The sequence below is a fragment of the Tachysurus fulvidraco genome, chromosome 16 (assembly GCF_022655615.1).
Source record: "Tachysurus fulvidraco isolate hzauxx_2018 chromosome 16, HZAU_PFXX_2.0, whole genome shotgun sequence".
Lineage (NCBI taxonomy): Eukaryota > Metazoa > Chordata > Actinopteri > Siluriformes > Bagridae > Tachysurus > Tachysurus fulvidraco.
Genome location: NC_062533.1, coordinates 6,528,015 through 6,540,514, shown reverse-complemented (window position 1 = coordinate 6,540,514; position 12,500 = coordinate 6,528,015). Strand labels below are relative to the sequence as shown.

The following is a 12,500-nucleotide window of genomic DNA, read 5'->3' as shown; positions in this document are numbered from 1 at the left end:
AATTGGCCGGGGTTTTAAATCTTTCCCTCCGTTCAGGAAAGCAGACCTGCTTGGGCAAGAAGCTACGGGTCTATTACAAGCACAAGTGAATGCAGCAGTAGAAAAGAGAAAAAAAAAGTGAAAGTTAAAAACTGTAAATGCTGCATTTTATCGAAGCATCATGACTTTTCTGGAAGGTTGGTTGATGTGGAGAAATGATTCGGCTGGAAATTAAGCTGGAACTCATTAACGTATAGTTCAGGCTTTTGATTGTGGTTACCTGAATGATAATACAGAGCATCTTTGGAAGGACTTGTTTCTCTATATATATATATGACAGTTTTTGCAAAGCCTTCTAATAACAGTGAGTTTCATGTAAACGGATTTTCAGTTCTTTTCTCACCATAGGGGAAAATGTCAACGCTTGTCTGGAGTAATTAACCAAATATCACTATATATGGCCTGAGAAACGAAGGGCTACTTGTGCTGCACGATTAATCATATCGCAATCGCGATATCAATCCTGTACGATTATATGACGCAAAATGCTGCGATTTCATGAAATAAACAAATAATAAATAAATGCATGTGTGGACATGACAACCCATTCTCTCTGAAAGCTGTTTAACTATTTCATACACTACACCGCTATCCGCTAAAAAAAAAAAAAAAAGACCAGTGAATATGGTCATGTCGTGACTTTTTCCAGCGTGCAGCGCGGAACGGGTGAAGATGGATGCCGAGCAGACGGACACTGAACTGGTGGCCAGAAATAATGCTACCACTGTTATATGTAGTGTTAATTTCATCAGACGAGACGAGACGAGACGAAATATGTTCAACAACAACCTTTTTTTCATGACCTAGACGAGACGATGACAAGACTGCACCACTGTCCAAAAACGCTGACTAAGACTAAATTAACATGCATTATTGTTGACGAAAATAGACGAGACGAAAATGTTTTGTATAAAATAAAAACTAAGATAAAATTTCTTCATTTTCGTCTACAATTGTCTTTGCTTTTTCATCAGCTATTATGCCTTTAAAATATTCAGAACGAGTTCGCAGCTTTGCGCTGTTGCTCGTTACAGGTCTCATACGCCTGTGGCTGCAACACGAAACTGCTGAACAATTGTATTGCTTCCACTAAAGAAAATAGTGCGCTCCGTCTCTACGGTTAGAACCCTGTGTGTCCATGGCAACGCTCTGTTTTTCATGGCAACGGTGTGTTATAGTTAGCAGCAATCTGTTATCAAGAAATAAAAGTGTGTGCGTATAAAAAATTCGTCCACACACCACTCAAAAAAAAAAAAGTCCTGAGCGCAAGTTCATCGTCTAGGCGGCTTTTTGTGTTAAATTATATTTCCTGTCGCTGCACTGGCGCTTTTATTGTACAAGACAGCTTATGTCCTGAAGACCGGTCTTTACATTACGATTAAATGCAGTATCAATAAAGTAAAAAATGTGATATGCGGTCAAGTTCGAGTGTATGCACTGTTTAAACGAGTGTTCTCAACTTCTCACTGATACTTTTGTGATTCGCGGAGTTTTGACAAGTTTTATAGACTTGATATTGTTTCTTATTCAAAAGTGGTGACACAAAAAACTCTTTACCCCCAACCTGAAACCTCTCCCCTGTCACAATCACATCATAATCAAAAGTAATAATTAGGCTTAAAAGCAAATATATATGTAAGGGAATCAAGTTTAATAATTACATGTAATATTGCTCCAAATATCAATAATGGTGGGTGCAATACCATGTATAACTTACATTAAGTTGGTAATTTACTTTAAATTATATACACACACACACACACGCACACACACACACACACACACATATATATATATATATAGATATATATATGTATATATTATATACACTGTACACATACAGTTTTGATCTTAGGCTTTTCATTAATCAGCATTAATGTGTTATTTTATATTTTAATTTGAAAACGTTTTGCATTTGTTTGTTGTTATTGCTAGTTTGAGTTTAGAAATACAAATTTCAGCATTATCAGTAATCTGTGTGTGCATTTTCCTTGAGAACCAAGCAAGTTGACTCATGATACCATTTGTTTATTATATCGCAATTGCATATCGCAATCGCAATCTTGACCTCAATAATCACAATATGACATTTTCCCTAAATCGTGCAGCCCTAATATAAACAGTTTTTCTGTAGGACTCACAGAGCTGTAGATGGGGCTCTTCTGTAGATACTGACTCCAGGGGTCTGGCATTTGCTCGTCTGGCCTAGCAGCACCTGTTCCAGAGTTGATCTTCAACAGGTAACAGCACTGAGTGCCGTACCTTTGCTTCATGTCCTCATATATGGAGTCTGCCCTGTAGACAGAAGTAGGAGATGGAATTAAAGAGAGCAAAATGTCATATATGCACGTAGATTAAGTTTGGAAGAAGACACGACGGACTGAGTTACTACACAAAAAATGACACACAGGGTGGTGCGATATGGCCTGAGGTCAAGTGGATACTCTTTGTCCAAAAACATAGTCTGGAGTGTGTTAATTACATTATAATAACTGTATAATTATAGGATACCTTGTCCTTCGTTTAACCAGCAAGCCTTTTTTGTTGCCATTATAAGGGTAAGATTAAGGTTATTTACTACAGTAAATAAAGATTTCTATGTTTTTTTTTCAAAGTTTCCCCAGAAAGGCTACCTCTTCTCGTCTCCATCGCTGATGTCGTGCAGCAGGACGTAGTATTTGAGGGTGTTTGGGATGAACCACTTGGGGTAAGTGTAGTCTCCACTGTGCTGGATCCTGTGCTGCTCCTGAGAGAGCTTCTGAAACTGCTCAGTGGGGACGCTTTCCTGAGACGACACCACCAACATACCTGCACGTGTGGAGTTAACGAATATGCACACTAACAACTGAAGGAACGGGAGAGCCAGAGCAAGAACGAGCAGAAAAAACCCCCAAAATGATGGATAGAGGGAACGAGAGGAAAAGACAGATATAGGAGTAAGGAGAAAGGTAATGTTGCGTTCACACATACAGTGAAATGCAGTGACTTGAGATCAAGCACTGTCGATAAACGCTACCAACATCCGGCGACATCCTGCTCCTCCTTTTCCTCCTGTGATATGATGAAGATAAACTCTACTGTACATAATTTTAGATACGCAAACACCTAAAGCTTAAGGCTTCTTCCTCGTATCATCTCAGGGAGAAAACTGAGATACTGTTATAAAGAGTTGTGAAATCGGTAGCAACATATTTCTTAAATGTGTCTCGCGTTAAAAGAGCCCAAGGCTTGCTATCTGAAAGCAACACAAAGCAAACTGCATCAGTAGCAGAAGCAAATTCCTCATGAGAAAGAAACAGAGGAGACAAAGAAGGAGGAAATGATAAGATAGAGATATGAGCATAAGAGCGAAAAAGAAAGGGAGAAAGAGAGAGCACGCAAGAGAGACAGAGTGAGAGAGAGAGAGAGACACACACACACAAAGACGGAGACGACACGGAGAGAGACAGACGGAGAAAGAGAGAGCACAAGACACAGAGAGAGACGGACAGACAGACAGACAGAGAGAGACGGACAGACAGACAGAGAGAGACAGACAGACAGACAGAGAAAGACAGACAGACACAGACAGTCAGACAGAGAGAGAGACTAATAAAGGATACAGGCCACATAGTGGTTGAGGAATTCGTGATCCGACGGAGGCATGGACTGTAGAAAACTCTCCCTGTACGCTTCAAACCACGGTGTTGTTGCTGTAACACACACACACACTTTTAATGATTTTTTAAACAGGGTAGACGTGAAGCCTCCTGCTTGGGTGACAGAGGAGCAGCATAAATCATTACTGAAAGAGGAGTGAGGCACAACAAAATTCAGCTTTTTGAGGAAGGAGAAAGAAACCAGACGACATAAGCTTTGTTGATACACAGATACGATATCTATTTAGATTCAAATGGCTCACTGGATAATGTCATTTTGTTCAAAGCAATCAAACTAATAAAGGAAAAAAGCTGCAAATCTGGTAAATAAGGAGAGAGACAGCTGGTCTGGTTATACGACCTCCGCTATCTAACTCTGTCGACATGCTTTTGTGTAAAGTTTAGTCAAAACGCTCGCTGAAAGTTCAGTGGCTGTGTTCGGATTATTCGAACAACCTGAGACGAGAGGAGCGTGATAAGTAACAAGAAAACAAATGAATAGATAATAATCAAGATAGGAGACATGTGATTGTAACAAAGTCAATTAGAAAAACAGAATAATCATAAAATCAGAATAAATAAATCGATCAAACCGAAGAGTCATTAATTACATAGAAGGACATGTGATCACAGATTGAACACATCTGATCGACTCGCTGCGAATACGTAAAATCCGTTCGCATTGTTTTGGTGAACAAGAAAAGAAAAGAAGAAAAAAAAAGATTTTCTACCAGCACAAGGAGAACGGTCAGATGTGTTCTGTCTGGGATTAAAACAAACAACGTCAAAAGACAGCAGCAGGATCTAAAGCACCGAGAAATCTAGAAAGAGAAAAAGGCAAGGGATCAGACAGGGCGAGTGAAATGACTCGTAGGCTTGAAGCTTTGCAAATATTTTCCTCTCATCAATATCAATATTTTCCTCTCGTAAAGCCAAAACAATCATTCACGGCGGCCATGATTTTATCCGTCCGCCGGATTGAACCGCGTTACCGATTCAGCCACGCGAGTCATTTGCCTCTGTGTATTTACACGAAATACTAACGTTGTCACCAACACCTTGACAGGTGAGAAAAGACAGGGAGAAGGGGAAAAAAAAAGAAAAAAGCTTAGCTGCTATAAGAAAAAAAAAGGGAAAGGATGAGGAAGAGCAATGGGTGATTTTACAACAACAAAAAAAGTATCGACTCCCCCTTTTCTCCCCGGTGCAGACTGTAGCGAGTACCTGTATAGTTTTTGGAGGAGCTGAGCTGGGTGAGCGTTTCTCTCCAGTCAGAGTACCAGGGAACGCTAGCTTTGACCGAGCGGTCTAGGAGGGGAAGAAAGGGGCAGAGAGCCAGAAGGTTGGGTTAGAGCACTTTGAAACACACACCGCTTTAAAACAGCTTGTTTGAGATAAAGACCTTGCTGTCATCCAGGTTCTTTGGAGTGACTTAAAATATCGGGGCACCTGGAACAAGCCTGGGGCTTTTATTTGTTGTTGCCCAGCAGAGGACGAGGGTTCAGGGGACGTCCGTGATCGTTTCGTTTCTCTTCAGAGATAAAAGTCTGATGTCTGGACAGCGATAAGGTCGCACTTTCGACATGTGAACGTTCCGCATGTTCGGTTCCAGAAATATCTGATTAGTTCGCGTAAATAAATAACGTATGGCATTTTTGTTATCCAGAGCTTGCTTACTTTTTTATCTCATTTATGCAACAGACCAGTTGAGGAGTTTAGAGCCTTGTTTTAGTTTGGCAGTGCTGGGATTTGAGCTCATAACCTAAGACAAAAGGTGTCCAATCTTATCCACAAAGGGCTGGTGTGGATGCAGGTTTTCGCTCCAACCAAGCAGAAGCCACACCCGATTCCACCTGTCTAGTCGGTTGTCCTTGGCTTTTAGTAGACTCTGGTGTGGCTTCTGCTTGGTTGGAATGAAAACCTGCACCATACCGGCCCTTTCCGGATAAGACCGGACACGGCTGACCTAAGAGCTGCTTAAACACAACTGGGTAAATGTTAACATCACATGATGCTTGTATACGCTGTTAGACCAAACGTATATGGACACCTCACCACCACACCCATATATGATTCCCCCCACTATCCCGTGATCAACAGGAGCACTGACACCGTGTGTGAGAAGAGGTGTTGGTCTGCCGAGCCGCCAGAGAACGTAGAAGCTGAAACGAAGAGCAATGAAGTTTTGAGGACACGCCACAGCCAGTAAATGGAGGCATAATCAGCACAGTTTGTCCCAACACACACAGGCGCCTCTAACGATGCCGGCTGAAGCGAAATTCTCTTTACTAGATTGAGATGTGGGTGAAACATCAGCTGAATAAATTTAAACTGGTTTAATTGTAATCCACTGTGTGACCTGTAAAACCTGTAAACAGTGCAGTTAGTGAACAAGTCCACACACGCCAAATTCTGTAACTATAAAAAAGCAGAAGACTCTCTGCTTCTCTCGTCTCACTTCACTGCTGGTCTCAGTTCCTCCTTCCCTTCTGTTTCTCCAGCTTTCCTTCCTCACTAGTCTTCTGCTTTCTCTATGCCCCCCCCTGTCGTCATTTCTTCCTGCTTCCGTGTCTCTTCCTTTCACACTACATTTCCCTCCATATGCTTTACTTGTCTGTCTCTACGATTGTCTTTCCTACACTCTTCTCAACTCTTTCATTTTCTCTGCCTCGATCTTTACATCGTTTTACTGTCTCAGTCTGTCATTCCTCCCCCCTTTCCTGTCTTTCTTTATCTTCGTTTCTTAGAGAGAGGGTGAGAGAAGGTAGGAGAAGAGAGAGGGAGGGAGGGGGGAGAGGAGAAAAAGAAAAAGAAGATAGAGAGAAGGAAGGAGAGAGAGGGAAGAAATGAGAAAGAGAGAGAAGAAGAAAAAGGAATGAGCGAGAGCGGATGCGAAGGAATGAGAGAGAGAAGAAGAGAAGAATGGGAGAGAGAGAGATAGAGAGAGAAGAGCGAAGAAGAGAGAGAAGTGAAGAGAGAGAGAGAGAGAGAAGGAGAGAGAGAGGAGAGAGAGAGAGAGAAGGAGAGAAGAGAGAGAGAGAGAGAGGAAGGAGAGAGAGAGAGAGAGACGAAGAAGGAGAGAGAGATAGAGAGAAGAAGGAAGGAGAGAGAAGAAGAGGATAAGAGATATAAGAAGAGAGAGAGAATAAGAAGAAGAAGAGAGAAGAGAATAGAGAGAAGAGACTAAGAAGAAGAGAGAAGAGAGGAAAAGAGAGAATAGGAATTAAGATATAAAGAGGAAGAATATATATTCTTTTCTCTCTCTCTCTCTCTCTCTCTCCTTCATTCTCTCTCTCTCTCTCTCCTTCATTCTCTCTCTCTCTCTCCTTCATTCTCTCTCTCTCTCTCTCCTTCATTCTCTCTCTCTCTCTCTCCTTCATTCTCTCTCTCTCTCTCTCCTTCATTCTCTCTCTCTCTCTGAGTGCCTCACCGCTGATGTTGAGGTCGTAGTCTCCAGCAGTGATGACGTTAGCAGCAGGTCCATCGGGAGGCTGACAGACGGACACAGCCTGGCTCAGGAGTCTGTTCAGTTCAATGGAGTGCGCTGGCTGAGTGTTCACTCCTGTCACACTGATCCTCAGCCCCTTCACCACCACAATCTGGTTATTGGGGTCACGCAGGTGGCCTAAAGGACAGCAAGGCCATAAAACTGTGAGATTTCTAGTCAATTATGAAGTCATTAATGAAGTCACACAGACTCTTGGTATTGAACAGCAATAAACATTTAGATCACAGGGGGAAACACAAATACAAATTTGTTTCCCATGACAAAGTAAACACCTAAACAAAACAAAATGTAATAGCACATATTCAGGCTCAGAAACACAGGATAGACAGTGAACCAAATCACAAACAATATCCTGTGTGTTTTCCACAGCTGCTAAATGAACACTGAGATGCACTTTCTATTCCAGCGACCGTGCAAAACATTCCTAAATAAATCTAATTAGATTTCTCACACACATTCCCAGAAAAGTCTCGATCCACACAACCAAAAAGATTAGTTGTGCAAGAAGAGCTGCGGTTGGTGTCAAATTAGTTCATTAGAGTCTCATGGCCAGTTCTCACAGGATACATTCATGAACTGTTCATTTGCTTCGAGATCAAAAGATGAATGTGAAAATAAACCTGAATTTTAGCTTTTATTTCCTGATATTTATATCTAGATGTGTTATCACAAAATGTCACCATTTCCCCCCCTGTGAGCAAAAGTATAGGAACAGACCGGTCTTAAACGCAAGTGGTACTTAATATTTGGTTGTGTGTCCATTGTTTTTAATAAATGCATCAAGCTGCAACATCACAAAAATGGTTGCGTTCTTCTTTTGTGAGCTAGGGGGAAGTCGTGACCTAATAGTTAGAGAGTTTGACTCCTAACCCTAAGGTTGTGGGTTCGAGTCTCGGGCCGGCAATACCACGTCTGCCCACTGCTCAAGGTGTGTGTGTGTTCACTGCTGTGTGTGTGCACTTTGGAAGGGTTAAACGCGGAGAACGAATTCTGAGTATGGGTCACCGTACTTAGCCTTATGTCACGTCACTTTCACTATATTCATTCAGTTGTTAGTTTTGGCGAGTTTCTCCATTTGATCTATTCTTCAGGAGGTGAAATGTTGCTCACTTGGGTTAAAGGCTGGTATTGAATTGGCCTGGGGAAAATATCCTTTCTTTCCATGGCTGTTCCATGACTTGCTCTTTTCCTATAGCTCTCTGTTGTTTATGTTGGTTTATCCTTTCAACAACAAATGCAGTCTTCATAGGTCAAACCCAGGGCTTAATTCAAGAGCAGTTATTCAGAGATATTCACTGGTGGTTATCGCATATAGATGTAAATATTCATCTTTTGCTCTCTGTATGTCAAAAATAAAAGAATTGACCTTGCCTTCCCAGTACTTTTGCAGTGAAAAGTGAAAGTGAAAGAGTGACATGCGGCTAAGTATGGTGAACCATACTCAGAATTCGTTCTCTGCATTTGATCAGTCGTGGTATTGCCGGCCTGGGACTCGAACCCCACAACCTTAGGATTACGAGTCAAACTCTCTAACCATTAGGCCATGACTTGCCCCTCACAGTGGACTGTGAGATTGGAGAACTGCCAACAAAACAGTGCTATATATAAAAGTGAAAAATTAAAAATATTAATGTACATAAAATTATATATCACAGAAATTTGACTGCTAGCAAAATCTGAAACTGGACCTTTAAAAATAAAATCAATCAATCATAAGAGTTTTGACATAATTTATCACAGCATTAATAATATTGCCATATTGCGTAGACCCGTCTTACAGTTACAACATTCACACCAGAACAAACATTATTATACTCTGGTACATACCATTATATATACATTATATATTCCATCACCCCTGAATCAGAGTCCATTCAAGCTGGAGATTACACAAAGCGTAACTTCCACAACTCAGACGTGTTGTGAAATGTGTGAATTCAATGTCACAAGCTTTCTGTTTTGCAGTTTACTCCTAAATGATTGCGAGACACGGATCAGACGCAATCCCGAATCCCACCAAGTCCATTTTCTTGCAACGCTATAATGAGACCATTCAACATTCAATTAAAAAAACACATTTACAATAAAAAAAACAAACAAAAAACAACACTTGCATGTATCCGGATGGGACTAAATCATAAGACAATCTCTCTAAAGCTTGTGAAAAAACAAACAAACAAACAAACAAACATGCCCATCAAGTAACTTTTTCAGGAAAAATGAAGTAAAACACTGACACTGACCCTAGAACCACATGTCAATTTAAGGGCTTTCTTGTATATATTCTTATAACTTCTGAACTCGAGTGAAGTGTCTGATGCCGAAGCAGCGTTCACTCTGACATTTCTTCCTCTGCATTACAAACAGTTTTCCAGTAGACACAGTACTACAGGTTCCTATGTGTTATTGAGCTCAGGGCTATGGCATATTCGAAACTGTGTCCATCTCCTGTCTCAGTTAGCATTGTTTACATTGTGTACAGATCTTGCTGTGCTTCTGAACGTCTTATAATAAAGTCTTAGTGTTGCCTTTGCTCTTCATATCTATTAACATCCCTTCATAGCAGTTTATTTATAACAAAGTCTTTCTCCAGCTAAACAAAAGGAGCTGCATACATGCTGAATGTTGATTATTATTTTGTAAAGTTAGTAGTGATGTGGCTGAGGAAATGTTCTCTCACACACAGCATTCTGATAGTGTTATCATTTCCACCAGATATTAACAGTATTTATGTTAAGTGCTACGGTTGATATTTAATTCAAAATATATGTAAACAAATGAACAAAACACCTTCCGATTTAAGCCACGCCCACTTGATGGAGCACTAAAGCAGACAGATACACGGTCACTTCATTAATCTGTTTATTAGCTAAAGAGGGTGTTAGCCATCCGATAGCTTAGCCGTACTTAAGTGTACGATAACAAGCTAACATTTGGGGTAAAAAAATGTAAACAAGATGTGGCTGTTAATAAAGAAGTTATTAAAGGCTATCTGATACTGCTGAACTGCCCGAGTAACCGGCGACCCGATCAGGTGTCACATAGCAACAAAAAAGAGGGCCGCTCTGGGCTTGGCTGTGTCCCAAACCGAGTACTACACACCACACTGGCTTACTACTTAGTGCGCTTGTCAGACGGTTTACTCTTATATTGTGACACACTAGTTAGTGTATCCGTATGCGGTTACGGACACAGCTCTCCGGTTCCTGTCACCTGCCCCTAGTTAGCACAGTGCTAACGACGTAGCATCATGCTAACGCTAAACAAGTGTGTTTACGCGGCCAGTTTTCGCGTTAAAAACAACCAGATGATCCTGCATGCGATTTTTATAGAACAAGGGCATGATGTTAGCTTGTACCTTCGGACGTCAGCCGACAGAAAGGCCGCAGCAGCTCCGGGAAACTCAGATTGTTTTTGCGTGTCACTGTCTCGGCGTCGTCGCTGCACAACACGGCCACCATGGGCACGAACGAGTCCTGAATGAACTCCTGCACCGACTGAGCACACCGAGCCATGGTGGGACCCGAGCGTGGAGTGCGTCCTCTGCCTTAAACCGAAATAAAGCAACTGCTTTAGAGTTTAAAAACAACTCCCCTACTGACATCCCACCTCGGCAGCCATGTTGTATCCTAACAGTCAGTCGCCTCCTAATCAATGTAACTCCCATCGTGCACCGCGGCTGTCAGGCGACGGCAGAGGATGGGCCACGTCCCAAATACATTACCGTTAAATACACAGAGTTGCACATAGAGCGTAGAAAGGGTTACTAAGTACCCTAAGTAGTGCGTGTATGTAGTTAGTAGACAACCGTTTGGGACGCAACTCGAAGTGTTACTTTTCTTCATAATAAAAGTATTACTGAGTTAAAATATTAAAGGTAAAATGTAAGCATGATTTTTAACATGTTTCAGATTTCAGCTTGGAACCGAGTAAAATATATAACATAACATCAAGTGCTACTTACAAGCTATTTTATTTATAATATTATAAATAAAATAGCTTGTAAGTAGCACTTGATAGTCTGTCAGTGTAACTGAATGTGGAGAATATTGATATTGATAAATAACATATAGTTTAATATATAAAACATATATAAAATATAAAAAAAATTAAAAAAAACATATATAAAATATAAAAAAAATTAAATATAGTTTAAGCCATGCAGACAGACAAATATAGGAATTTAAACACAAGGTTACCATACAACATTGTACAGTGTGTGGATGCCTAACGATCACATGCGTATGTGGCTTTTCCCTAAACCGTTGCCCCAGGGTTGGAAACACAAAGGTTTATGGAGCCTCTTTTTATGCTGTAAAATGAAATTTTGCTTTGGAACTAGGAAACTCAAAACAGTTCAAGCATGACAATACTCAAATGCACAAAGCTAGCTCCATGAAGACATGGTTTGCCAAGTGTGTTGTACAAAAATTAAACCTCACTGAACATCTTTGGATTGAACCTGAACACAGACTCTTCACAAAAATCTAGTGAAAAGCCTTTCCCAACTAGTGCAGGTTATTATTTACATATACATTTACATTTACAGCATTTGGCAGACGCCCTTATCCAGAGCGACGTACATAAGTGCTTAAATCTCTAACATTGAATATATTAATGCTGGTTCACTAGGTTACATACTTAAGATACCATGAGTTTAAAACATTTGTTCAAAGTTACAATGAAAGTGTCAAAGTTTTTTTTTTTTTTAATGCAAATGATAAGGAAATAAGTGCTAGTTGAAGTGTTTCCTAGGTCTTCAACCACCACTTGAAAATAGCCAGTGACTCACCACCTTGGTGCCAGAACAGAGAAGAGTCTTGTAGTATACTTGCCTCTTACCCTGAGAGATGGTGGAACCAGTCGAGCAGTGCTGGTAGATCTGAGAGTGCGGGGTGCAGTGCGAGGAGTGATGAGAGCTTTGAGGTAAGAGTCCATTTTTGGCTTTGTAGGCCAGCATCAGTGTTTTGAATCTGATGCGTGCAGCAACCGGTAGCCAGTGGAGGGATCGCAGCAGCGGGGTGGTATGCGAGAACTTTGGAAGATTGAAAACAAGCCAGGCAGCTGCATTTTGGATCATTTGCAGAGGACGGATTGCATTCATAGGTAGACCTGCCAGCAGTGCGTTGCAGTAATCCAGTCTAGAAATGACAAGAGACTGAACAAGTACCTGAGCAGCCTGTGTGGACAAAAATGGCCGAATCCTTCTAATGTTGTAGAGAAGAAACCGACATGAGCGAGTCACATTAGCAACATGAGAGGAAAAGGACAGTTGATTGTCCATGGTTACCCCAAGGTTGCGAGCTGTGGCTGAA

General features: G+C 41.0%; 1 protein-coding gene across 3 annotated transcripts in view; it reads right to left on the bottom strand.

The window, feature by feature from the left end:
- trappc8 (trafficking protein particle complex subunit 8) overlaps window positions 1–10,840 on the bottom strand; it is a 26,469-nt gene extending 15,629 nt beyond the window's left edge. For 2 of the 3 annotated variants that reach the window (XM_027179570.2, XM_027179571.2), the window contains exons 1-6: window positions 10,544–10,840; window positions 7,108–7,302; window positions 4,902–4,985; window positions 3,642–3,731; window positions 2,673–2,847; window positions 2,181–2,334 (exon numbers count right to left, since the gene is read on the bottom strand). In XM_027179570.2, the coding sequence (XP_027035371.2) occupies window positions 2,181–2,334; window positions 2,673–2,847; window positions 3,642–3,731; window positions 4,902–4,985; window positions 7,108–7,302; window positions 10,544–10,700 (855 nt within the window). In that variant the 5' untranslated portion in view covers window positions 10,701–10,840. The remainder of the gene's footprint in view (window positions 1–2,180; window positions 2,335–2,672; window positions 2,848–3,641; window positions 3,732–4,901; window positions 4,986–7,107; window positions 7,303–10,543) is intronic. The other variant, XM_027179572.2, reaches the window with a different exon arrangement.
- Window positions 10,841–12,500: the final 1,660 nt, after the last annotated feature.